This window comes from Erythrolamprus reginae, chromosome 1, assembly GCF_031021105.1.
Source record: "Erythrolamprus reginae isolate rEryReg1 chromosome 1, rEryReg1.hap1, whole genome shotgun sequence".
Taxonomy (NCBI): Eukaryota; Metazoa; Chordata; class Lepidosauria; order Squamata; family Dipsadidae; genus Erythrolamprus; species Erythrolamprus reginae.
In genome coordinates, this window is record NC_091950.1 from 364,204,547 (window position 1) to 364,230,922 (window position 26,376).

General features: G+C 43.4%; 1 protein-coding gene across 4 annotated transcripts in view; it reads left to right on the forward strand.

The window, feature by feature from the left end:
* The window catches only part of PTPN14 (protein tyrosine phosphatase non-receptor type 14), a 136,989-nt gene that overhangs the window by 54,437 nt on the left and 56,176 nt on the right, over positions 1 to 26,376 (forward strand). For all 4 annotated transcript variants that reach the window (XM_070734424.1, XM_070734423.1, XM_070734425.1 and 1 more), the window contains exon 3: positions 7,557 to 7,726. In XM_070734424.1, coding sequence (XP_070590525.1) covers positions 7,557 to 7,726 — 170 coding nt within the window. The remainder of the gene's footprint in view (positions 1 to 7,556; positions 7,727 to 26,376) is intronic.

Sequence of the window (26,376 nt, forward strand, 5' to 3'; positions counted from 1 at the left end):
TTAGGGAGGCTGGCCACGCTGTATTTGGGGACACGAACTCTGGGTTTGCCCAGATTGCCCTCAAGTCTCAGCAGCTCCGAGGCCTCGGAGCAGGATCCATTCCTCTTGGGAAGTCTTTGAAACTCTTCTCCCTAATTATTCAGTTATTGGCTCAGCCTTGTCTTCTGTTAATTGTCAGACTATGGCTACTTTTCCCAAGAGAGGCACCACTCAAGGTCCCAGAGAGGCCAGGCCTACAGGCGATGAGATTACCAGTATCCCCCAGGCCTCAACCTCCTCTTCTTCAGGGGCCCGCCCCTCGACCAAAGTCACCAGGGCCGAGAAGAGAAGGGACCTAGCCCTACAAAGAATCCATGACAAATCAGCAAAGCGTTTGAAAGTACAGGCCCAAGTACTCAGTAGTCATGACCCCCCAGAGGCTTCTAATCTGCCTTCTTCTGGGGTCACTGTGTTATCTCTGGATGAGCCAAACCTAGACAGACCCCAACCTAACCTATGGGGAGTAGGTCCAGATGAACCAGATATTATTGAAGATTCCTCCCAGCCAGGATCCTCCCAGGCCTTCAGGGATTCTTCTGCCATTCCTGCTGATATTTCCAGTTTACCTCCTGAATTCCAATCTATTTTTTCTGTGTTATCCAAGGCCATTGATGCTAAACTCTCTACCATCAATGCGCTTCCCTTACCTCCTCCTCCTCCTCGTCCCTCCTGCCCCTTGGGTTCTTCCCCAACGGTTAGAGCTCCTATTCAGGATGAATCAGATTCCTCTCAGGACGAATATGAGGATATGGAGGAGGATGAGGATCCCTTTCAAGGCCTCTCAGATGATGAGGAATCCCAAATAAAGGTTCCTTCTCCAATTACTATTTTTCCCTCTCAATTGTTCAAATCTCTCCTCCTCAAAGCTAGAATTTCTACGGGATTGGCGGCCCAGGAGAAACAGGCCTCCACATCCACTGATCCCCCGGAGGAGAATTTACCTTACTTCACAGAGGAACAGGAGGATAATGAGGTAATTCCTATGCCTAAATTGTTTAAAGATGCCTTACTTAAGCAGTGGGATTTCCCAGCCTCTGGGCTCAATCCCACATCCAAGGACAAAAAGTTGTACAAACTCTCCTCTTCCTATGAGGAGCTCCTTTCCTTTCCTAAACCGGATGAACCTGTCAAGATCCTTCACTCGGCGGCTGCTGTGCCAGGCGAAGCAGAGGAAGTCCTCCGCCCAGAGGACAAGCGGATTGAACAGATGCTCAAAAGAGGATTCACCGCAGATTCCTGAGCCATTAAAAGTTCTGCAGCGGCTTCCTTTTTCTCCAGAGCCATGCTTCTGTGGCTTCGCCAACTTCAACAGCATATTCCTCCCGATGACTTGAGAGGTCAACAAGACTTCAACAAGGTCTTTGCAGCTGCTCAGTACGTGGCTGATGCCACTTTACAATCTACTAGATTTTCTGCTAAGTCTATTGCAGCTTCTACAACGGCAAGAAGACTCCTATGGCTTCGCCCTTGGCAAGCAGGAGTACGTCAGAAGTGGCAGTTATCTCTGGGACCCTTAAAGCGCGACCTTCTTTTCGGGGATCTTCTGGATCCACTCCTCACGGAAACCACGGACAAGAAGAAAGTATTGGGTCCAACCACCAAAAAGGCTACCAAAACGCAGTCCTTTCGTCGCCCAGGGCGTCAGCAAGATCAAGCGGCTTCCTATCAGAGATCTCCAGGTCAGTATTCCCCCCGCTTTCGTTCCCAAGGTAGGAACTCCAGGGGCAGAGGTTTTCGCTTCCAAAGGGGAGCGTCCTCTAACAGGGCTTCAAAAAAACCTAGATGGTAGTTTTTCCTCGATTCCCATAGGTGGTCGCCTAGCCCATTTCGCCTCTAATTGGCGTCTCACCTCCAAGGACCCCTGGGTCATTGACACTGTTCAAACAGGCCTTCTTTTAGAATTTACTTCTTCCCCCCGAAACGTTTTATTTCCTGCCCTTCTCCCAGGTCCTCCTCAGATTGTAATCGTATGGAGGAGGCCATTTCCCACTTATTGTCCATCAGAGCCATTCAACCGGTTCCCCCCGGTCAGAAGGGTCTAGGTTTTTATTCCATCCTATTTATGGTTCCAAAATCCTCCGGAGGTTGGAGAGCTATTTTGGATTTAAAGAAGCTGAACCTATTCATCAAATATAGGAAGTTTAAGATGCACTCCTTATCATCCATTTTGGCCGCCATCCACCCGGGAGATTTCATGGTCTCTTTAGACCTCACTGAGGCCTACCTCCATATTCCTATAGCCAAATGCCACAGAAAATTTCTACGTTTCTCCTTTCAGGGCAGGCATTTCCAGTATAGGGCGATGCCATTTGGCCTTTCCTCGGCCCCTCGGGTCTTTACAAAGCTCTTGGGGTCTCTGGCGGCCTATATCCGGGCGTCTCCCATCCACATTTTATGTTACCTTGATGATATTTTGATTCATGGGAACTCCCTAGAGAAAGTGAAAACAGACCTTTCTGTCACCATGTCAGTTCTACAGGACCATGGATTTTCCATCAACTTTGACAAAAGTCATCTCCAACCTTCCACATCCATTTTACACCTGGGATCCGTTATTAATTCAGAATCCTCCCAGGTCTTTCTCTCTCCTGAGAGAAAAATCAGTATAGGGGAGTTAATTTCATGCATTTTATCTCAACCTTCAGTTTCCATAGTATCCCTGTCTTCCCTTTTGGGGAAGATGGTGTCATGCATAGGCATCATTCCCTGGGCTCGTCTTCATGCTAGGGAACTACAGTGGCTCCTATTACCCTTTCAGAGATCGGGGCACAGCAACTCAAGTCGTCGCATTGTCATCCCACCAATTGTTCGCAGATCCTTCAAGTGGTGGAAGTCTCCGGCCATGGACAAAGGATCCCCGTTCAGGTGCCCGGATCAATTTGTCATCACCACAGATGCCAGTCTATCGGGATGGGGCGCCCACGCCCAGGGGATGATAGCCCAGGGCACGTGGTCCCCGGAGGAAGCTTCCAAGCCAATCAATTGGCTAGAGTTAAGAGCCGTATCCCTGGCTCTGAAGCATTTCTCTCCTCGCATTCCCAACCGGCACGTTCTCATTCTCACCGACAACATTGCCACAAAAAGCCATATCTGCAGACAGGGGGGCACGAGATCCAAGGCCCACATGAGGGAGGCCCTCAAGTTAGGCCTTTGGGCGGAAAAACATCTTCGGTCGCTCCTAGCCGATCACATCTCGGGGAGCCTCAACGTCCAGGCGGATTGGCTATCTCGAGCAACGATAGACCCAGGAGAGTGGAATCTCCATCAAGACCTGTTCCATCAAATCAGCCTCAGATTCGGCCTACCAGTTCTGGATCTCTTCGCGACCAATGCGAACGCCCAACTCCCTCGCTTCTTTTCCAGATTTCCATCCCCGGGAGCGGAAGCAATCAATGCCCTCCGGAGCCCATGGCCTCCAGGCCTACTTTACGCATTCCCTCCAATTCCAATTCTCCCGGACGTGATTCACAAGGTCCTCACCGAGAGGGCCCGAGTAATCCTAATCGCCCCTCATTGGCCCCGCCGGCCCTGGTTCGCGGATCTCCAACAGTTGTCCGTCCAGGACCCTTGGCGACTCCCCGTTTCGGGGGATATGCTGCGGCAGGGGGCCTCATTCCATCCAGACCCGGAGTGGTTCCACCTCACCGCCTGGCTGTTATCAGGAGAGACTTAGAACTGCGTGGCCACGACCCCGATACAGTGGAGGTCATTTTAAAGGCCAGAAGGGGTTCGACCAATCGAATCTACGACCATACGTGGTCCAGGTTTCACCAGTGGTGTCTACAGGAAGGCCTTTCTCCCCTGTGCATCCCCATACACAGGATCATTTCCTTCCTTATGCAAGGTTTCCATCAAGGACTTTCCACCAGCACCCTCCGGCGTCATCTGGCGGCCATTTCCTCTGTCCTAGCGGGGCCCCGCAGACAGCCTCTCCGTTCCTTTCCAGAAGTTCAGGAATTCCTCAAGGGTATAGCCAACCTCAGACCTTCCAAGGTCCACAGGTATCCATCCTGGGATTTGCCACGGGTTCTCCATTCCCTCACGCAGGCACCATACGAACCCCTAAAATCGGCGTCCCTCAGGTACCTATCCTTTAAAGTAGCATTCCTGGTGGCTATTACCTCTGCCCGACGCATTTCGGAGCTGGCTGCCCTCTCAATCAGACAGGACCTCTGCCAATTCCATCAGGACAAGGTAGTCTTGCGACTGGACCCAACCTTCTTACCCAAGGTCAGTTCCATGTTCCACAGAACACAGGATATTGTCTTGCCTTCCTTCTGTCTCCAACGGGACCATCCCTTGGCAATTAGATGGCACACCCTGGATCTCATCAGAGCGCTGAGGATCTATATCCAACGCACAGGACCCTTTCGGAGGTCAGAAGCACTTTTTATAGCCTATCACCCCAGAGTCATGGGTACCAAAGTGTCTTCAACAGTGATTGGCCGTTGGATCAGAGGGACTATATCTAAGGCCTACGAGTCGGCCTCCCTTTCAGTTCCAAAGAACATTACAGCGCATTCCACCAGGAGCGCAGCCACCTCGGCCGCTTGGGCGACTCAAGCCCCGTTGGAGGAGGTCTGCAAAGCAGCCACTTGGGCCTCGCCAAATTCCTTCATCAGGCACTACAAAATTGACTCTTACGCTTCAGCGGACGCTGCCATCGGCAGAAGGGTACTCCAATCCGTTATCTCTCACGATAGCAATCTAATCCCACCCTAGGGACCTTCTATTGGGTATGTCCCATGTGACTGCTGGACCCGCTCCTTCAGTACGGAGAATAGGCGTTGATTGCTTACCTGAACGCCTCTTCTCGTACGGTGAGCGGGTACAGCAGTCACTTCCCGCCCTTGTATGTGTCTTCTTTACTTTCCTATAACCTTTCTTCCTCTAACAATGAGAGTTGAACACTACAGAGCTTCACAGCTGAGCCTAGTCTATGGATTCGCGAATTCTGGGGAAGGGGCGGATCCAGCAAGCTTTTTTAACACTAGGCTCAGTTCCACCGGATTGGACATGAGCAACCCATGTGACTGCTGTACCCGCTCACCGTACGAGAAGAGGCGTTCAGGTAAGCAATCAACGCCTATTTCAGTTAAGACATTGAATTGGTTAGTTTAATTAGTTGAACTTTTTAATGTATATTATAAATAGATTTATCTGATTTATATTGCAGACCTGTTTTAGTCTTGCTGCTACAAAAATAGTTTTAGTTTCTTACTTTATTAAGAAAAGTTTCCTAGAGACTATTTGCTCTAAGAGGCAGTACATAAATAAGGAAAGCAATAAGCAATTAGTATTAATAAACACACTACAAATAATAAATAAAAATCATGCTCTAAAAGAACAGGAACATTTTTAAAACTCCTTGATCCTCTTGTAACAGTACTTTTTCCTCTTTGCTTAGGACTTTAAATGTTTCAGTTACTATTCCTATGTGCCACTTAAGGCTAAATTGTTCTCCGATGATAATTAAAAACCATATTTATTGACTCAACTATGAAAATACGACCTACCCTGAAAATAAGCGCTAACCTGAGTTTGGGGGATGGGCCTAATATACACCCTACCCCAAAAATAAGTCCTAGCGAAGGGGTGGGCGTGGCCAGCACAGGAAGCAGCCATTCCTTGCAGCCAAGGGCCCTTCTGTTCTGCAGATCACCTTGTGGCGATGGAGTGGGTGGCAAGCATGGTTTGCGCTCCTCCAGGGCTGCATTTCCGGTGTTGCTTAGCCTTCTGCTACAATAAGGCAGAAAGCCATGCGGCCTGTCAGAATCAACTCCCCCCTCCCCTGCCCTGCTGCTGCTTGAGAAAAATACAGGCAATTGTGGAAGACTGTGGGAAGTGCATGCTTACGGTAGAAGCAAAGCCCAGCCTGTCCCTTTCAAGCGATCAAATTTCTGAAGAAGAAGCGAGAAAGAGAAACGATGAAGGGGAGTAACAAGAATTGCAGGCAATGCTGTCAGAAGGCATTTCCTCGCCAACATTTTTCTTCTCCGCTGCACGTACCTGCCTGCCCATGAGACCTAGGCCCATCGGACACTGTTTTCCCCAAATCAAATGGTGGAGAGTCTTCGGGACAGCACCCTTCTAGCACCCTCCACCCTGGCAAAGGCAAAGCTGACAAGAGCTGCACGGGGCTCTTTCAATGACCTTTCCGCCCCGCTTGGGGGCGGCCCATACACATGTGAGTACATGTTGGGTTTGGAATTTCACCTTCCTGATACACCCCTTAGCTACTATGGTTCGTTAGGTTGTGTGATTGTTTTTTATAAGAAGGGTTTTAAATTGCTTTTAACATTAGATTTGTACATTGTGTTTTGCTGTTGTGAGACGCTCCGAGTCCTTGGAGAGGGGAGGCATACAAATCTAATAAATTATTATTAATTATTATTATTATTATTCCTGCCTTTGGCGAACCTTTTGGCTGCATGCAACGAAAGCAGCAGAAGCAGTCTTTCTTTCTCTCCCCCAAATTCCGCCAAAAATGAGTCTTTGAGAGTCCTCGTGTCACCACCATATCCTCTTGGAGCAGGACCCTGCAATTCTACTTGTTGTGTTGTGTACGTGAACGGCAGCCACGAGCTTCATCATACTGCTGCAGCTGGCATCCTGCCACTCGCGGCTGCACCAGCATGTCGAACCTCGCGGCGGTGCCATTGCTCACACACACGATGGCACAACAAGCCTTGCAGCAGGACCATGCCAGGCTTGTTGTGCCATTGCACTCATGAATGGCAGCACCGCCACGAGGTTCATCACACCGAACCTCGAACCTTGTGCTGTGAGGCTTGTGCCATTGCGTGCACAAGATTTTTACACATGATTATTGTTATTGGTAAGACCTAAAAACCACATTAAACCAGAAAGTGGCAATGTGAAAATGGGCAGGATGAAGATAGGGGAATGAAGGTGTGCTGGATATGTTAGCCACTTTGATTTTTTTAAAATAAAAATAAGAAAGGTAGGATACAGATAAAATATGAAATATTTTTCTATGTTTCTAAATAAATAAAAAATTAAGCAAGACCTCAAGACACTGGAATACTTCTAAATTTCTTCCTAAGAGCTGCTGGTTCTTCAATATTATATATCAGTGATGATGAACCTATGGCACAGGTGCCACATGTGACACGCAGAGCCATATCTGCTGGCACGTGAGCTGTTGCCCTAGCTCAGCTCCAACGTGCATGTGTGTGGCGGCCAGCGGACTTTTGGCTTGCACAGAGGCTCTGGGAGGGCATTTTTGGCTTCCAGAGAGCCTCCGGTGGGGTGGGGGAGGGTGTTTTTAACCCAGATGTATTGAATCCCTCACAAAGGTCAGATGCCCTGTGAAACAACATCACTAAGGTACTCCAGAGTGAATTCATTCTCCAATTTGCATAGTAACAGTTAGAAACAGTTAGAAAGCATATAAGAGAAAATGGAAAAAAGAGAAACACTTATTGTTTGTAAAGGTGATCAAATAATAACTTTTTTGTTTGTTTTTAAACTTTTTTTTCTCTCTCTCTCTCTAGACACACTATTTTGGCCTTTGGTTTCACAACAAGAGCCAGCAAGTGCGATGGGTGGAACTGGAGAAACCTTTGAAAAAGCAGCTGGACAAGTTTGCCAGCGAATCTTTGCTTTTCTTTGGAGTCATGTTTTATGTGCCCAGCGTTGCCCTCCTGCAGCACGACGCCACAAGGTATCCGTTGCAGAGATTCTTCACTTTTCTTCGTTGCCCAAGATATTTTCTTGTTGAAGATATGTCTCCCGGAGGTTATGATTTGCAATTCAGAATTTTGCCTTAATATATTTGCTCTCTTGTTCGTTACATGTTTCCCCCTTCTTGTTAACTTTTCAACATAGGTTAGCACTTAATAGGTGTACTTAATATCTCCATTTGATTCCTGCCTAATTTGGACTTGCAGATTCTCTTCAAACTCAGATTTGAACATAATGATTTGTAGCAAGCCAACTTTTCATAATACATGACGGTACAGATCCTACTGTGTGGTATTCTACTGTGACTGAAGACTCCATGTTTCTATCTGGTAGAAATTATGGTGATCCACATTGATCTTGTACTACTGTATGTGATCCTGAACAGACATGCAAGATTGAACTATGTTATTTATAACTAATGCTTTTAATTCCTTGGAATCAAGATAAATAACTTGAATTGTATAATTAAGAAATACCAAGTATAAGCCATGTAGGTGAATGCAGATAAATTAGCAGAATAACTTAAGAGTTAAGTGAGAATATCTGCTTGGACCCTGTTTATATTTCTCTATAAATGGCTTGTTTTTTCAGTCTTTTAGTAGGACACACAACATGGCTCCTCCGTTCTCTATCTCTATAAGATCTCTAAATGAATAATTTCATGTGTTTTCTGTTCTCTTCATAAAAATCTGTTTTCTTCAGTGGACTCACCACTGAAACCCTAAAAATACAGTAGCTGGGTTCTAGTAATGATAGCAGCGTAAGGCATGCAGTAGTAGTGTCAAGATCACATCCTGTCTCTTGCAAGGGAAGCAACTGCCTGATTCTGTTTTCCCTGCCACAAAACCTGTCCTTGCAAGTTCTTGCTATTATCTCAGATTTGTGTTGGAGCATGCCAACCACTCTGCTTTGTATTGCATCATATGTACCTACTCTTGCTGGAATAGTAAGAATGCTGTTACTTGTATGCCATTATTGCACTTAAAGCAACTTTTGGTGGAACTCTTCTAACTGAAACTGTCTTGTGGTGGGAGACAGGATTTTAGTTATTACTGTTACTTGCAATATTATATAGGATTCCGATTTGAATCGGGAGGAATCCGTAATGTATCCTGGTCCAGAGCACAAAAGAAATGGGTTTATGCAAAATATCATGTGCTTCAATTATTCATGCAGGTTTTTCAGTCTTGTGATGAGATGTTGGCAGTGCTTTTTTATGGTCCAATTGGATATACTGGTGCAATAACAACTGTACTGATAACTCGTTGCAATCCTATACAATTTATGACGGTTTTGTCTAAAAACATCTTCATTAGGAACATTTAGTTAAAGTCATTTTATCTTCTGGGTGGGAAAGTGTTGGGTGAAGTCATTGGTAGATTTGGACTGAAGGGGATGCTGGCACTCAGCAGCTTAATCTCCTGTTTTTAATCTGATTTTGGGGGGGGGGGAAGAATACAAATATTAAACTGCAGGGCTATACACTTCAGTGATTCTAAGGAGGTGTTTTGGACCTAGCCCAAGCTTAGCACCTCTGCTCTCATTAAAACATCTAGTCTTTTTCAGTCTTCTGCGAAAACATGAAAATAATATTCTTTTTAAAAGCTTATGCCTGGAATTATTTTTGAAGCATGCCTAACATTATCAAATTTCTCATTGACAGCTATGACAGATTGTAGAGCAGAGGTATTCAAACTTGGCAACTTTAAGACTGGTGGACTTCAATTCTGAAAGTTGAAGTCCACAAGTCTTAAAGTTGCCCAGTTCGAAGACCTTTGGTGTAGAGCAAAAGACAGTGAAAGGTAATCCTGCCAAGATGAAAATGCCTCTAGTAAATGGGTGAGATGACTTTTGCTTTAGATATGCCACCTTTGTTGGATGGAGTTTCACTCTTAAAATAGTGGATGTCTGACATGAGATAGCATTAGTGGTGGATTTTGAGGAAGTGGAGAAATGGTGAGGTGCACTTTCTTTTAGTGATCCAATCATTCATTCTTTAGTTATCTGCTTGGAGGACTTTCATGTGGTTTACAGGGAGGCATCCCTGAAAGACAGTTAATATAAAATGCAATACTTTGATTGCTGGCATGAGCTAGGCCAGTGATGGCGATCCCATGGCACATGTGCCACAAATGGCACATGGAGCCATATCTGCCTGTACGTGAGCTGTTGCCCTAGATTAGCTCCAGCACGTATGTGTATGCCAGCCAGCTGATTTTTGGCTCACACGGAGGCTCTGGGGGGCATTTTTGGCTTCCGGATGGTTTGGGGGGGCGGAGGGGGGCATTTTTGCGCTCTCCAGGCTTTAGGGAAGCCTCTGTAGACTGGGGAGAGTGAAAAAGGGCCTACCGGGTTCACCAGAAGTCAGAAAATGGGCCATTTCCGGCCTCCTGGGGGGAGCTGTTTTTGCCCTCTCCAGACATTGAATTATGGATGGGGGCACTCACCCGTGGGTGATAGGGTACGTGCATGCACTTTTGGCACCCGGAGGGAAAAAACATTCACCCTCGCTAAGCTAAGCATTGCCATATTAAAACTGAATTTCATTTTTTACATGCTAAAACTGTTATTTTTTCCGGCGGTCAGTTCAAAGTGTAGTTGTGAATCTTTTAGTCTAATAGGCTTTGCATCTAGAAAAGACCCTTTTCTTCACCATATTCTTTCCCATGTGCTCCAATATTTTGATGGCGATTTGCATCCCAGACCTAATAAGGCAAGCAGGCATAAAGCGGAGATGTTTCTATGCAGTGTCCCATATATGCAATGCTGTGCCCCAAGGCATAGAAATTAATTTCCATTGTCTCTGCAGTCTATTGGCAATTAAGAATTTCTTTCTTAAAAAAGCATTGGATTCTGCTTTCCGCCCATTTTATAGTCATTGATTATAATTATTGGTAGTTATTATAGGGATGGGTTCCACTTACCTCCCCTACTGGTTCGCCGTCACATCGTGCAAAACACCCACAAATGACCCTCTGCACATGTACAGAAGCCTTTGCACATGTGCAGAGGACGGTTTTGTTGCAAGCTGTGGCAACCGGAGGAAAAGTTCAGGAGTATGGACCATTCAGTCATTGCTTTCGGTTTGGCGAGCAATAGTAAATTTCTATTACCGGTTCTAAAGAACCAGTCCTAACCGGCAACAACCCACCTGCTTTTGATGCTTCTTTGATATTGCTTTTGCACTGATCCTAAGATTTTATCAGAGAAAAGGATGGGTGGGGGATATTGTTCTCTATTATAAGAGCTGAAAACTTCCAAATGTTGAGAGAACAAAACAGCATTAATAATCACTTTAAAATATTCTAACTAATATTTTTAGATTTTTTAGAATTTTGCTTGAAAAATATGATATACAGTGATACCTCGTCTTACGAACTTAATTGGTTCCGGGAGGAGGTTCGTAAGGTGAAACGTTCGTAAGACGAAACAATGTTTCCCATAGGAAACAATGTAAAGCTGATTAATGCCTGCAAGCAAAAAAACATTGCAAAAACGGCACTCCGCTGGGCACCGCCGCCCGGCTGTCACCTTTTGAAACAGCTGGGCGCTTCTCGGCATTCTGCTGAACCCCGAACCTGGAGGTTCAGCTAAGGTTTGGGTTCAGGAGGCCGCCGAGAAGCGCCGCCGCCCGGCTGTCACCTTCTGAAACAGCCAGGGGGCTTCTCGGGGTTCTCCTGAATGCTGAACTCGGACGTTCGGCAAGGGTTCAGTGTTTGCGTTCGGGAAAAAGCCAAGAAGTGTCGCCCCCGGCTGTCACCTTTGCAGAAGAGCCGTGGAGCTATTTAAAAATGTAAAGCTTGTATACATATATAATAATTGGTTTCCATCAGTCTGGGAGAACTTTCAAAAGCTCTGGGACTGCACCGATCCAAAGTCAGTCATAAGGTCTTGAAAAGGAGATGATTTGAAAAAAAATAGTAGTTCTCCATTGTGGATAGAGCCAGCATTCAGGATGGATTGCCCTCGTCCACTCAGAATGAGGACTGAGCCTGTTAATTTTGACAGGATCTGCCCTCTTAGGACCCAGCTTTGACTCGGTCCTCAGATTGGACAGACATGTTGCTTTCATTTCATTGAAATGAATAGAATAACTGCTAGGACAGATAATTAGTTTGTTAATATTAAAACAAGATTTGTTCGGACACTGCTTGTGCTGTGTTCCTTGGTCCGGCAGTTGGGTCAGAACACCTCCCCTTCTTCATTTCATTTACATGAAATCACTGGGCAACGTCATGTTCCAATATGGGGTTTGACACCATTTCTGCTAGAAACCCCCAAATATTGATGAGGCAAATCAATTTGACATTGAGGAGTAGACTGAGGTTCTTGCATAGCAATGTGCGAGACTGGTCACTAATTAGAAGGAAGAATCAGTTGCAATTATTGCAGCCAAAGTCAGTACAAGGACACACAATGTTTTTTTTTTCCACTCTGACACATTACATAATGAATGTAACGAAGATAAACGTTTGGAATTTATTTATTCCCTCAAATTTACTTCCTGTATCTAAGGTTTAGGTAGCTCCGATAACATTCATTTCATTTTAATAATATTCACAGATATACAAAAATTCAAAAAATCCAAAAGAAGTCTGTTTCACTGAATTATAATTGTCAGTCGGCAAGTTGCAAACGTGTTTGTCTCTTAGTATTTTGAAGTGGCTCTGGGTTGTACATTTCACTCATCTGTCTTGTGAATTCCATTTTATTGGCATTTTCCTTGCCAGCCTCATTGTTCAGGTCTCTAATCAGGATTGATTTTTCCAGAGTTCTCATTTCCTCCTTGGACATAAAATGAGGAATTTGTAATGTGCTCCATGGTCTGTCATTGTTTACATATCAGCACCCGGTTCTCATCCTGTGATTCTAACTTTCCTGAAAAGTGAGCTGGATGACGGTAACAAAATATAAATCAAAGAAGAAAAACAGCCACATTGCCTCCCCCCCCTCCTCTTTTCCTGCAAAGAAAAAGAAACTCATAGTTTCCTTAGACATTTTTGCTTTGCTTTGTATACCTCTTACATGGTTGCAAAGAGCTGCAGTGGGAAATTATAGTTGTTATGGTTTTTAAAGGAATCTGTGCAAGAAGGAGATGGCTCTTTTCTTTTCTTTTCTCTTTTCCCCCCTCCTTTTTTTTACTTACTGTATTTTTTGGAGTATAAGGCGCATCTTTTTCCTCCCTAATAAAGGCTGATAATTTGGGTGTGTCTTATACTCTGAATGTAGCTTTTCTTTTCAGCCCTAACTAGCTGCTAATGATATCTCTCTTTCTCTCTCATACACCACACCAGCAACAGAGAGAGAAAGAGAGAGAGCGGAGGGCGGCTTGCCGGTCCACGCCCGCCTGGATAAGTGGTCCCGCATGGCCCCAGCGCCGGACTCCGCCGTTGATCTCCGCCCCATTCGGCTCTGCAGCTGAGAAGCAGCAGCCACGTCCACCCCTTCGCCCTCCCCCCACGTCCCCGGCACCCAGCGTCTGGCCTCACACCGCCTCCACCACCCGGTAACGCGCCTGATCTCTACCTCTCTCTTTCTCTCTCTGCTGCTGGTGTGGTGCATGAGAGAGAAAGAGAGAGAGAGAAAAAATAAGGGAGAGAGAAAGAGAGAGAAAGAAAGAGAGAGAAAGGAAGAGGAGAGATAGAAAGGGGGAGAGAGAAAGAGGGAGTGATAGAGAAGGAGAGAGAGAAAGAGAGAGATACAAAGAGAGTGAGTGAGAGAAGGAGAGATAAGAGAGAAAGAAAGAGAGGGGCAGAGAGAAAGAAAGAGGGACAGAGAGAAAGAAAGAGAGGGACAGAGAGAAAGAAAGAGGGACCCAGAGAAAGAGAGGGACAGAGAGAAAGAAAGAGAGGGACAGAGAGAAAGAAAGAGGGACAGAGAGAAAGAAAGAGAGGGACAGAGAGAAAGAAAGAGAGGGACAGAGAAAAAGAAAGAGGGACAAAGAAAGAAAGAGAGGGACAGAGAGAAAGAAAGAGAGGGACAGAGAAAGAAAGAGAGGGACAGAGAAAGAAAGAGAGGGACATAGAGAAAGAAAGAAAGGGACAGAGAGAAAGAAAGAGGGACGGAGAGAAAGAAAGAGAGGGACAGAGAGAAAGAAAGAGAGGGACAGAGAGAAAGAAAGAGGGACAGAGAGAAAGAAAGAGAGGGACAGAGAGAAAGAAAGAGAAGAACAGAGAGAAAGAAAGAGAGGGACAGAGAAAAGGAGAGAGAGAAAGAGAAAGAAAGGTAGAGAGAAAGAGGGAGAGATAGAAAGAGAGTGAGTGAGAGAAAGAGAAGAGAGAGAGAAAGAAAGAGAGAGGGGGAGAGAAAGAGGGAAAGATAGAGAGGGAGAGAGAAAGGAAGAAGAGAGATAGAAAGGAAGAAAGAGAGAGAAAGGAGGAGACAGAGAGAGGGAGAGAGAAAGAGGGAGAGATACAAAGAGAGTGAGTGAGAGAAAGAGAGAAGAGAGAGAAAGAAAGAAAGAGAGAAAGAGAAAGAGAGGACAGAGAGAAAGAGAGAGAGAGAACTAGAAAGACAGAAGGACAGAGAGAAAGGGAGAGAGAGAGAAAGAGGAAGAATAAATATTAAATATTGTATTTGTTCCCATTTTGTTTTTTACTTTAAATAAGGTATGTGCAGTGTGCATAGGGATTTGTTCACACGTTTTTTTAATAGTCCGTCCCTCCAACAGTCTGAGGGACAGTGAACTGGCCCCCTGTGTAAAAAGTTTGGGGACCCCTGCTCTAAGTCTTTGCAGGATTTTTTTCCATTGCCCTAACTTGCTCCAAGTAAGTTTCTTTCCAGCCCTAACCAGGTGCTAACAATGTTCCCAGCTCTTACCAGCTTACAAACTCATTGTAACTCTCTGCAAAGAATGTTTCCCAAGTCTTAAGTCTTTCCAGGGGTTTTTTATTGCTTTAACTTGCTCTGGATAAGTTTCTTTCCATCCCTAACCAAGTGCTAACAATGTTCCCAGCTTTTACTAGCTTGCACGCTTTTTCATTGTTACTCTGTGAAGAATGTTTTCCAAGTCCTAAGTCTTTGCATGGTTTTTTCCATTGCTCTACTTGCTCAGAATGTTTCTTTCCAGGTGCTAATGATGTTCCCAGCTCTTACTGGCTCGCAAACTCTTTCATCATTACTCTCTCCAAATAAAGTTTTTTTAAAGCCCTAACCAGGGGATAATATAATATGCTGAAGCTGATCCCACTAAGGATGCTAGCCAGATGAATATCTGGTAAGCAGATTCTTTTCCCTATTTTCCTCCCCCAAAACTAAGATGTGTCTTATACTCCAGTGCATTTTATATTCTGAAAAATATGGTATTTATTCTCTCTCTCTGGTATTTATTCTCTCTCTTCCTAATTTTTCTCACAATAACAGCTGGGGAGGGCCTTAGGCTGAAATAGTTGGCCCTAAATCTCCCTGTGAGTGTCCATGGATGAGGATAGATTAGAACTTAAGTCTCCCTACTTCTTAATTTGACATCTTAACCACTATATTACAAGGGGGTCAAGTGGGGATCTAAATGATTTGTTCAGCAGTGTTTTGCTTCTGAACTAGTCGGTTCACTTCTTCCATGCTATGAATAGGACCACAAGAGAAAATATGTTGACTGTGGAATCGGACCCATGACTATATCAGATAGATACCTCACAATAAATGTCTTTTTCATACTTAGTGATGCTCTTAAAACATATAAGGACTCCCTTCCTTCCTTCCTTCCTTCCTTCCTTCCTTCCTTCCTTCCTTCCTTCCTTCCTTCCTTCCTTCCTTCCTTCTTTCTTTCCTTCTTTCCTTCCTTCTTTCCTTCCTTCCTTCTTTCCTTCCTTCTTTCCTTCTTTCCTTCCTTCCTTCTTTCTCTTTCTCTTTCTTTCTTTTCCTTCCTTCCGTTTCTCTCCCTCTCTCTCTCTCTCTCTCTCACACACACACACACACACACACACACACACACCTCTTACTCGGAGTATGTTTTGCAGCAGCAGTTTTCCAATGAAAAACGTTTCCTGGTTTTATTCTTCTGTAAGGAAAGTCAAGCAGATATCTAGAGAATGAGCCTCTCAAGACAATTCTGCAGGGGAAATGGAGGAGATTGGAAGAGAAGGAATATCATCCATCTCGCTCCTTACTCTTTGACTGTGGTCCAAATAAATTGAAGGGTTCCCCGTATCTAGCATCTAAAGCTCCCTTCATATCCTGTGATTTTAACAATTGCTTTTAAATGAATATCTGATTAAATTAGGTAACCTACTTTTACAGTCTGCCTTTGTGATAGCAACTATAGGTGGTGTTAAATTATGATGGCTGTTCCAAGTGTTTTTCTTTTCAGACTTGCTCATAAATTTTCTGTTTTTCAGAGAACAATGAATCCCCCTGTATTTTTCAGAACGGAAAGTAGGGTTCATGTTACATTAACCATGTTAGTAGAAAAGGATCTTAATTGCATTATGAAACATGCCAAGAGAATAGTAGGATATTCTTACTAACAACCAGATTTGTGTAATACAACATTCATAATGATATGAGCAATATGGAAAAGACATTACTATAGGTAGTCCTCAAGTTACAACAGTTCATTTAGGAGCCATTTGAAATTACAACAGCACTGAAAAAAATTGACTTTATAACAGTGTTTCACATTTATGACTGTTGCAGCATATTCATGGCCACTTGATCAAAATTCAGCTGCTTGGCAGCTGGTTCATATTTATGACGGTTGCAGTTTCCTAGGGTCATGTGATCACCTTTTGCAAAAAGAACAAGTAAAGTCAATGGGGAAGCCAGATTCACTTACCAACTGTGTTACTAACTTAATAACGGCAGTAATTCACTGTAGCAAGAAAGGTGATAAAATAGGGTAAAATTCACTTAACAAATATCTCACATAGTAACAGAAAATTTGGGTGCAATTGTGGTCACAAGTTGAGGACCACTATTTATTTATAATGTTGAAATTATTATAATGTATTCATTATGAATATTTACCAAGTTTCATTACAAATGAAAAAGCACAGCAATTACAAAATTTCATCTGAGAAAATTAGTTTGCAGATTAATAGCCAATTATTAAAACAAAAAACTAGCTAAACACAGCAAGTATGCATGTTTAAGAAGCATGCATATTTAAAACATGGCCGTGCAATGCATCCAAGCAGGTATCATCCATAGTTAAAATAAAATAAAATAGGTATGAACATAGGAGCTGCCAAGGTTACTGAGGGTAAGCTGGCATAACTAGGCCCTATATTAACCAAAATTAGCTAAGTCATCAAAATGAGCTAATCCAACTGCTTGTAAATGCCACCATACTTTCATAAATTTGAAGAGAAATGTGCAAAGGGAGGGGCAGAATAACTGATTTCAGAATCTTTTTAAATCCTCGATAAATGTACCATGGAGTTTAGTTTAGTTTTATTGGATTTATCTGCCGCCCCTCTCCGAAAACTCGGGGTGGCTAACAGCAATCATAAACAGTATACAATAATAATCCAATACTAAAAGCGAATTAAAAACCCCTTAATATTAAAAAAACAAACAAAAAAAACCACCCAAACATACATACAAACGTACCATGCATACAATTGTAAAGGCCTAGGGGGAAAAGGAATCTTAATTCCCCCATGCCTGGCGGCAGAGGTGGGTTTTAAGTAGCTTGCGAAAGGCAAGGAGGGTGGGGGCAATTGTAATCTCTGGGGGGAGTTGGTTCCAGAGGGCCGGGGCCACCACAGAGAAGGCTCTTCCCCTGGGTCCCGCCAAGTGGCATTGTTTAGTTGACGGGACCCGGAGAAGACCCACTCTGTGGGACCTAACTGGTCGCTGGGATTCGTGCGGCAGAAGACGGTCCTACTCAAAAGAATGAAAGAGCAAAGAGTGACCCGTTGGGTCCCACAGAGCCGGCTTTCTCTATGTCCTGTCAATTAGACAATGCAAAAAACCAGCACAACGGGCAAATTGGAAGTGTGTTTTCTAAATTTCAGGTTTGCCTGTTTGCCTGTTTTTTCACCATCCCAGGCTTCAGTGAGGCCTGTGCGCATGCCCAGGGACATAGGGATTGTATGCATGCCCAGGGGCAGCATGGGGTGCACATACATAGGGGAGGGAGGGAAGGGGTGTGGGCACATGCACGCATGCTAGCACACACACACACACACACACACTTTTGGCATGCGAACTAAAAAAGGTTCACGATCACTGCCATAGAAGATGGGAAGATTCTATCTTATGAGTAGACTTATAAGTGGCTGCTTTTCCCCTTTGATGAGGTAGTTATAGCATGAAAGAGAGGTGCAACTTCCTGGGGGTAAAGAAGACGACATGATGTGCCACAGAGAGGTGCTTCATGATATCTTACTTCAACCAGCTTTTGCAATAGATTGAAGAGATTTCGGTAGAGCACATGTGCAAAACGCTCCTTCAAGTGCCATTCAAATGTTAAGGTAACCTTGGAGCAATGTGAAATATAAATGGCAGGGCTGCTTTGCTTTTAGAAGGGAGCTATAGTGCAGTGTCAATGGGATGCTTGAAAGTTGTTTCCAAATGCTGGTGCAATGAAAGTCTGCATAGGGCAGGTGGTTTATTTGTAGTGGGTGGTGTTTCGTTGGGGAGTGCTGTTCATGTGTTGGAGTGAATTCTATGCTCTTAGCTTCTTTTCATTATTTTGAATTCTTTTACAGAATAAGAAATTTATCTCGTGACCTTCAGAGTGACAACGCCTTCAAGGCCACAATTCTATATTCATAAAATAAAACGCTGAGGATTGTAACTTTCTCTCCCTGCTGACTTGCTCCAGTGAATGGAGAGCTTGTTCTCTTTGTTGATTATTTGTGGCGGGGGGGGGGGAGTTATTTATGTCAGAAACTTTAAAATGCCATTAATTCTTTATTAGGTTGTCTGACTTGGAGGAAAATGCCTTTGTAATTAAAGTTGCAGAGATATAGGCAGGATGTTGGAAACCTTTCAGTAGTACATCTCCTACAAAAGACAGGGAAGATAATTTGTAACATTCATTGTATGTTTAATCTTGGAGTTTTGATTTTCTTGTGAATCATCCAAGGCCCAATACATAAGCAAGCCTAATTTCATTATATTAACTATATTTCTAATGCATTTTACAATTGCATATGCCATTCATAGGCTTGTGGGATTTGATTTCAATTTTTATTACAATATTTTTGTCCCGTCCCCCCTGCCCCCAACGTACAAGTGAACAAACTGTTGTTGGATCATTTTAATACATTTTTTTATATACATAATCCATTTTACATTATATCTCAATTTCTAATTTTGCCATAATACTCTTTCCATACTTTTCTATCTTAACTTATTTTCTTAATGCTTAAACAAAATTACTAAACGCCCTGTGTTTCTAATCTTTTACAATAACATCAATTATTGTCTTATTTCTCCATTGCTAAATACATTTCTCAAATTTCCCATCCCACATTTAACATTTTAAATTCATCTCTTAATTTAAATTTAACTTGTCTTCCAAATGGCACTAAATTGCCATTTCATATTCCATTTGCTGTTCTGTTTTACTATAAACAATAGACATCATCAAATTGAAATCTTGCATAAAACCCTTTAATATTGTTGACCATTCACAATCAATATTAACTACAATCCTCTTTAATCTACTACTATAGACCTTATTTTCCTTCCTCTTTTCTATTAACCTTCCCCTTTTTAGCCATTTTCTCTTGGTCTCTCAAAGGTTCCACTTCTTAATTTTCTCCCTTTATCCCATTCTCGTAACTTCTTCTTTTTTTAAAAAAAGAAAATGTATTACATCTTTTCTTCCGGATCTTTTTTCTCACTTTTAAATGTATTATTCAAGTAATTCTCCCCAAGCTTTCTAGAAACATAGAAGTCTGACGGCAGAAAAAGACCTCATGGTCCATCTAGTCTGCCCTTATACTATTTTCTGTATTTTATCTTAGGATGGATATATGTTTATCCCAGGCATGTTTAAATTCAGTTACTGTGGATTTATCTACCACGTCTGGAAGTTTGTTCCAAGGATCTACTACTCTTTCAGTAAAATTCTTTCTCCTAATCTCTTCCTACTATTTCCCTTTTTACCCTTTAATTGATTATTTTTGGGAGGTATTTCATCCTGTCTATTCTTTTTGTGCCACTGTAAATACCAGTGAAATCAGTTAGCTGTTTTTTACTTTCAGTATTTTTTTCTTCAAAGTTAATTTCTTGTTTCGTATTTAAATTCTTTTTTCCTAACTCCTTATTTACTGCTCTGTATATTCCAACAACATTTCTGACCTTTTATTACTTTTTAAGGTTTCACACACATTTTTAACTTCCCAGGTAACTCCTCATACACCCAAAATTCCATATTAACAGGTTAACAAATTTTTAAACTTTTTATGTTCTATCACATTTAATTAAAAACTTAAAGTCCCTATAATCTCCTTTTATTTCCAATTTCTATTGTCCAATTCCAATATTAGTCCAGTTGACTTCAAGGCAAAGATTTATTATCTTGCACAGTCATAAAAAATCAAGACCAAGCAATGTAGCAAAACAAACACTCCTTAAAAGTTCTCAGTTTCCAAATTATCTTTTCCAGTTGTCAAGGTCAAATTTCACAGCTGCACTTTTTCTTCTGTCTTCCACCAAATGTTGTAATGCTCTCTTTCCACCAGCAGATGGAAATCCGCAATACAGTACAGTGGTCCCCCGATTATCGCGAGGGTTCCGTTCCAGGACCCCTCGCAATGATCGGTTTTTCGCGAAGTAGCGGTGCAGAAGTAAAAACACCATCTGCGCATGCGCAGATGGTGTTTTTACTTCCGCCGCAGCAGCGAGGAGCCGAAGATTGGGGTTTCCCCGCCGCCCACGCAAACTCCTCGCTGCTGCCGCGCCCGCTGCTTGTCTTGTCCGCCCGCCGCTTGTCCGCTGCCTGCCTGCCCGCGCGCCCGCCGCTCGCCCGCCCTTCACCCGCCCACGCCGTTCGCTCGCGCCGCTTCCCAGCTGAGTCCTGAAGCCAGAAGGCAAAGGCGAACTTCCGCGTTTGGCTTCGGGACTCAGCTGGGAAGCGGCGCTGGGGTTTCCCCACCGCCCACGCAAACTCCTCGCTGCCGCTCGCCCGCCCTTCGCCCGCCCACGCCGTTCGCTCACGCCGCTTCCCAGCTGAGTCCTGAAGCGAACTTCCGCGTTTGGCTTCAGGACTCAGCTGGGAAGCGGCGCGAGCGAACGGCGTGGGCGGGCGAAGGGCGGGCGAGCGGCAGCGAGGAGTTTGCGTGGGCGGTGGGGAAACCCCAGCGCTGCTTCCCAGCTGAGTCCCGAAGCCAAACGCGGAAGTTCGCCTTTGCCTTCTGGCTTCAGGACTCAGCTGGGAAGCGGCGCGAGCGAACGGCGTGGGAGGGCGAAGGGCGGGCGAGCGGCGCGCGTGCGGGCAGGCAGGCGGCGGACAAGCGGCGGGCGGACAAGACAAGCGGCAGGCGTGGCAGCAGCGAGGAGTTTGCGTGGGCGGTGGGGAAACTCCTCACTGATGCCCGCCGCTCGCCCTCCCGCCAGCAAGAGGGGGAAGACCCAGGGAAGCCGCCCAGCAGCTGATCTGCCCAGCGCCATCTATGCATGCGTGGCCATAGAAAAAAGGGCGCGCATGCGCAGATGGTGTTTTGACTTCCGGGTTGAAAAATCGCGATATAGCCTTTCGCAATGATCAGGATCGCGAAACGCGGGGGATCACTGTACTTTCAAACTACAGTAGTTGCAATCTCAAATCCACAATACAGTACTTTCAAACTACAGTAGTTGCTTGTCAAAACTGTCTAAAATACCGTGGTACCTCTACTTAAGAATGCCTCTACTTAAGAACTTTTCTAGATAAGAACCGAGTGTTCAAGATTTTTTTTGCCTCTTCTTAAGAACCATTTTCTACTTAAGAACCTGAGCCCTGAAAAATTTCTCAGGAAATTTGAGAGCAGCACGAAAGTCTAGCCAGTTTCCTGCCACTCCCCATTTAATCCTGGTCATCTTGGGCTTTTTTGGGCTGTGAGAGGAGCCTTTCGGTGGTACTTAAGAGGCTTTGGCAGTTGAGAGCTAACAAAGCATTTTCCTTTCTTTGGGCACTTGGAGAGGGAATAAAACTCTGCCAGCACCCAGAGAAAAGAAACACTCCCTTCACTCTGGGCAGCGACTGTCCTCCTCCTCTTCTTCCTTCTTCTCCTCCCACCCAAATTTCAAGCTTTCATTTCTTTCCTAATGGGTTTGCTCGCATTATTTGCTTTTACATTGATTCCTATGGGAAAAATTGCTCCCACTTACAAACTTTTTTACTTAAGAACCTGGTCACAGAACAAATTAAGTTCTTAAGTAGAGGTACCACTGTACTTTAATTCCACATAAAAATTGCTTTTCCCCAAGTTATCTTCTTTTATTTTATTGATTAATTTCTTCAAATCTAATTATAAAGACAGGAATTTTCTTGGGCTTTGATGTTTTAACAGCCACTTTGTCCTTCTCCCTTCATTGAATTTCCCAAATGCCAATTAATTGGTATTTACGGCTTCAGGACACCTTTTTGTCCAAATTTAAAATCCTTCACCTGTGAGTTGGCCAATAACTCACCTAGTTCCATCACTTCCTTCAAACACTAAAATCTTAGTCCAGATGACCTAACTTCGTAGCAGTAATTTTGAAATGGTTCCCTCTACTCCCCCACCAGTCCAAAGAGATGTCTCTGACCTTCAAGGAGGTTTCCTGTTCAGCTTGGTTGTCCGAGACTTCGCTGTCCCTACAAGATGGTTCCGGTCTGAAGATTCTCCCCCAACAGGTCTTTGGACTGTGGTTTGTCTGGCTGGATTTTCACAGAGCTCATCAGAGCCTGCTATTTTTCCAGCCGGTATCGCTGTGATGCTTCTGGTTTTCCCTGGGATTTGATTTATAACAGTCCTATATATCAAATGTGTCACTTAAACTCCCTGAATTTCAAAGTGTACTAAAATGGGAGATTCGGAAAGCGTGAGGTGTGCAGGCATTGAATTCAAAGTCCTGATCAATAGTTGCATATTATGTGGTTTCATTATGATTGATAGAAAGATCTCTTGGTTTTGGAGAAAATAAATAACACAGAAAAGCCCCAGCTTCTTAGACTTGGCCAATATTTGGCAGATGAAGGAAGTTAGGTGGGAGTCTGGGATTGGGAGTGGGGTGGGAGCAAGAAATATAGAAATGGTTTATAATGGTGACTCTTGGACACTAAAATTTCATAGGCAAGAAATCTATGGAAGCAGCCAGATGCCATGGTCTAAATCACAATTAATATGGTGGGAAGATAATAGGTATGAAGGACCAAGGGTTGTGAAGACTATCTCAAGCAAGATTCAGGTCAGACAAGAGTTTAAATACATTCTTTTCCATAAAGTAACCTGTTTTAGATGGACCAAGGACTTGATCTAGATCCCTAAATGGTTTACAGAAATTCCCAAGAATTTGTCATCTAAATTTCAGTGCTTTACGTTTAGAACAGGGGTCTCCAACCTTTGCAAATTTAAGCCTGGTGGAGCTGGCTGGGGAATTCTGGGAGTTGAAGTTCGCCAGGCTTAAAGTTGCCAAGGTTGGAGGCCTCTGGTTTAGAGCGCCTGCATAAAGATGCAGTAGCTAATAAGAGGATCAGGGTTTGGAAGTCTTTTTTTTTCTATTCTAAGATTTCATTCATGAAATATATATTCTGCTTCAAAATTTGCATAATATTCCATCTTCCAATTTGCTACCACAGCTATGTACCTGTAAGGTAGGTTAGTAGATTCTGAGAGACATTGATAGTTCCAGGATCACCCAATGAACTCCATGGCAAAGTATAGACTTCAATTTGTATCTTTCCTGCCTTAACTCAGCAGTCTAATAACCAAAGACTACAAGTTTGGTTGCTTATTTATTCTGGTCTCAGATTTCTACTATATATTGCCAAAAGGACATTTCCAATTTTATTTCTTTCCTGTTTTCTGTTTGGCTAACTTTAAAGTAAAAGTTTTGGACTGGATGCAGCTTGGCTTATTGTAGTTCAACTAACACATTCTCCTATTCAAGAGTCTGGCAAATAGACAGCAGTCAAATAGTATAAATACATGCATACAATTATTAAATCACCACTGTCTTTATGGCTTAATCAGTAACTCTTACCATTTGGTTTCAGACACATCCTAAATTAAATCAATGTTTATCATCTGATTGAATTCCTTTGGGGGGGACTGCTTTATACTATTGATTGGTTAAAATATAGGCGTATGTGTTAGTTTTAAGCATGAACTTGCTCAAAGGTAAACATAACTTGACACTTTTTAAAAGATTTGATCTCGTATTCTGCTCTAAAATGCATGCAGAATTTAATGTTCATATTTTATTTTTCTGTCACAAATGAAACAAGGCAAATTTTCTGTTCAACTTAAGATGTCTGGAGAATAAAGTGAACTGTAAACAAACTCTGAAAAGTACAGCTTAAGGGGATTTGTGAAATGTTCATGGTTTCTTCTGGAACTTAAAACTAGTGATATAGCACTCTTGTGTAAAATAAAGGTAAGCCTTAGAGGCAAGCAAAATACTTTGTGGCGAAATTAAAATATTTACAGCAAGATGGTTTATTTACAATAGCATTTTTTTTCAAACTTGGCAACTTTAAAACGAATGAACTTCAACTCTCCGAATTCTGGAAATTGAAGTCAAGATATTTTAAAGTTGCCAAGTTTGGAAAAACACTGATTTAGAGTTTCCTCCTTGGAAGCTATAATTTTACTTATTTACTTCTGAGTAAATATGCATAAGATTGCAAAGTATGACTTCCTATGCTAGAATGTTATGTACATTCCCAAATCAGAGGACTTCCAGTGCTTTGCCATTTATAGAATAGAATAGGATAGAATAGAATGTTATTGGCCAAGTGTGATTGGACACACAAGTAATTTGTCTTTGTGCAGATGCTCTCAGCGTACATAAAAGAAAAGGATACATTTGTCAAGAATCATGTGGTACAACACTTAATGATTGTCATAGAGGTCAAATAAGCAATGAAGAAACAATCAATATTAAATCAATAATAAAAATCTTAGGATACAAGCAACAAATTACAGTCATACAGTCCTAAGTGGGAGGAAAAGGATGATAGGAATGAGGAGAAAAAACTAGTAGAAATAGAAGTGCAGATTTAGTAAAAAAATGTCTGACAGTGTTAAGGGAATTATTTGTTTAGTAGAGTGATGGTGTTCAGGAAAAAACTGTTCTTATGCCTAGTTGTCTTGGTGTGCAGTGCTCTGTAGCGATGTTTTGAGGGTAGGAGTTGAAACAGTTTGTGTCCAGGATGTGAGGAGTCAGTAAATATTTTCACCGCCCTCTTTTTGACTCGTGCAGGATACAGGTCTTCAATGGAAGGCAGGTTGGCAGCAATTGTTTTTTCTGCATCTAAATTATATGAGCACCATATAATATGAATTCTCAGTTTCATTCCATGATAGATATTTCCATGTTATCTGAGTTCTATAAAAGTGGAAGCCTCATTGTTTAAGTTGTAACATCTATGTATTGAGTTATAATTTTACGGAATTGTGTTGTGCTATATATTCTATTTATACCCTTGATCTGTGCCAAGGAATTAGAATAGATCCCAAGAGTCCTAAAAGCAATCATCCTATGTTTAAATTGCAAAGAAGGCTAAATATTAAAAAGTGTGATATACAGTGATCCCTCAATTTTCGCGATCTCGTTCTTCGCGAAACGCTATATCGCGATTTTTCCCACCCGATGACGTCACTCTCTTCCTTCCTTTCTCATCTTTCTTTCTCTCTCTCTTTCTCTATCTTGCTTCTTCCTCTCTCACACTCTCTTCCTCCCTCTCTCATCTCTTTCTTTCCTTCTCTCTCTTTCTCTATCTCTCCCCCTCTTGAGATCAGCTGCTGGGCGGCCGCAGCAGCAGCGAGCAGACGAAGATCAGGGTTTCCCCGCCGCCCACGCAAAGGGGAAACCCCGATTCGGCTCCTCGCTGCGCTGCCGAGCAGATCAGCTGCTGGGTGGCCGCAGCAGCAGCGAGCAGACGAAGATCGGGGTTTCCCCGCCGCCCACGCAAAGGGGAAACCCCGATTCGGCTCCTCGCTGCGCTGCCGAGCAGATCAGCTGCTGGGTGGCCGAAGGAACCTTCCCTGGGTCTTCCCCGCCGCCCACGCAAACTCCACCATCTGCGCATGCGCGGCCATGAAAAAAGGGTGCGCATGCGCAGATGGTGTTTTTACTTCCGCAACCCTACATCGCGAAAAATCGATTATCGCGAGGGGTCTTGGAACAGAACCCTCACGATAATCGAGGGATCACTGTAATTTCCTTACATCTCATTCTTATAGACTTTCCCAAACTTCTCAAAAATTACCCTTTTTATCTGATGATCAATTTATTATCTAATTGCACAAGACATCTTTTGCCCGTGCCGCTATATAACTTATTTCCGACAATCCAGTCAAAGTAACCCTGAACATAAATCTGACATTCCGTTTTCTAATTTGAAAACAATGCTGTAATGCAGGTGACTCAAAAAATGGGGTTTAGTTAACAGCCTGTTGATGTGCAAGTCACAAAAGAATTCCATTCACTTGCCTAGACCTGTGGTATTTCTGTACAGATTGGTGCTGCAATGAGCTATAAACACAT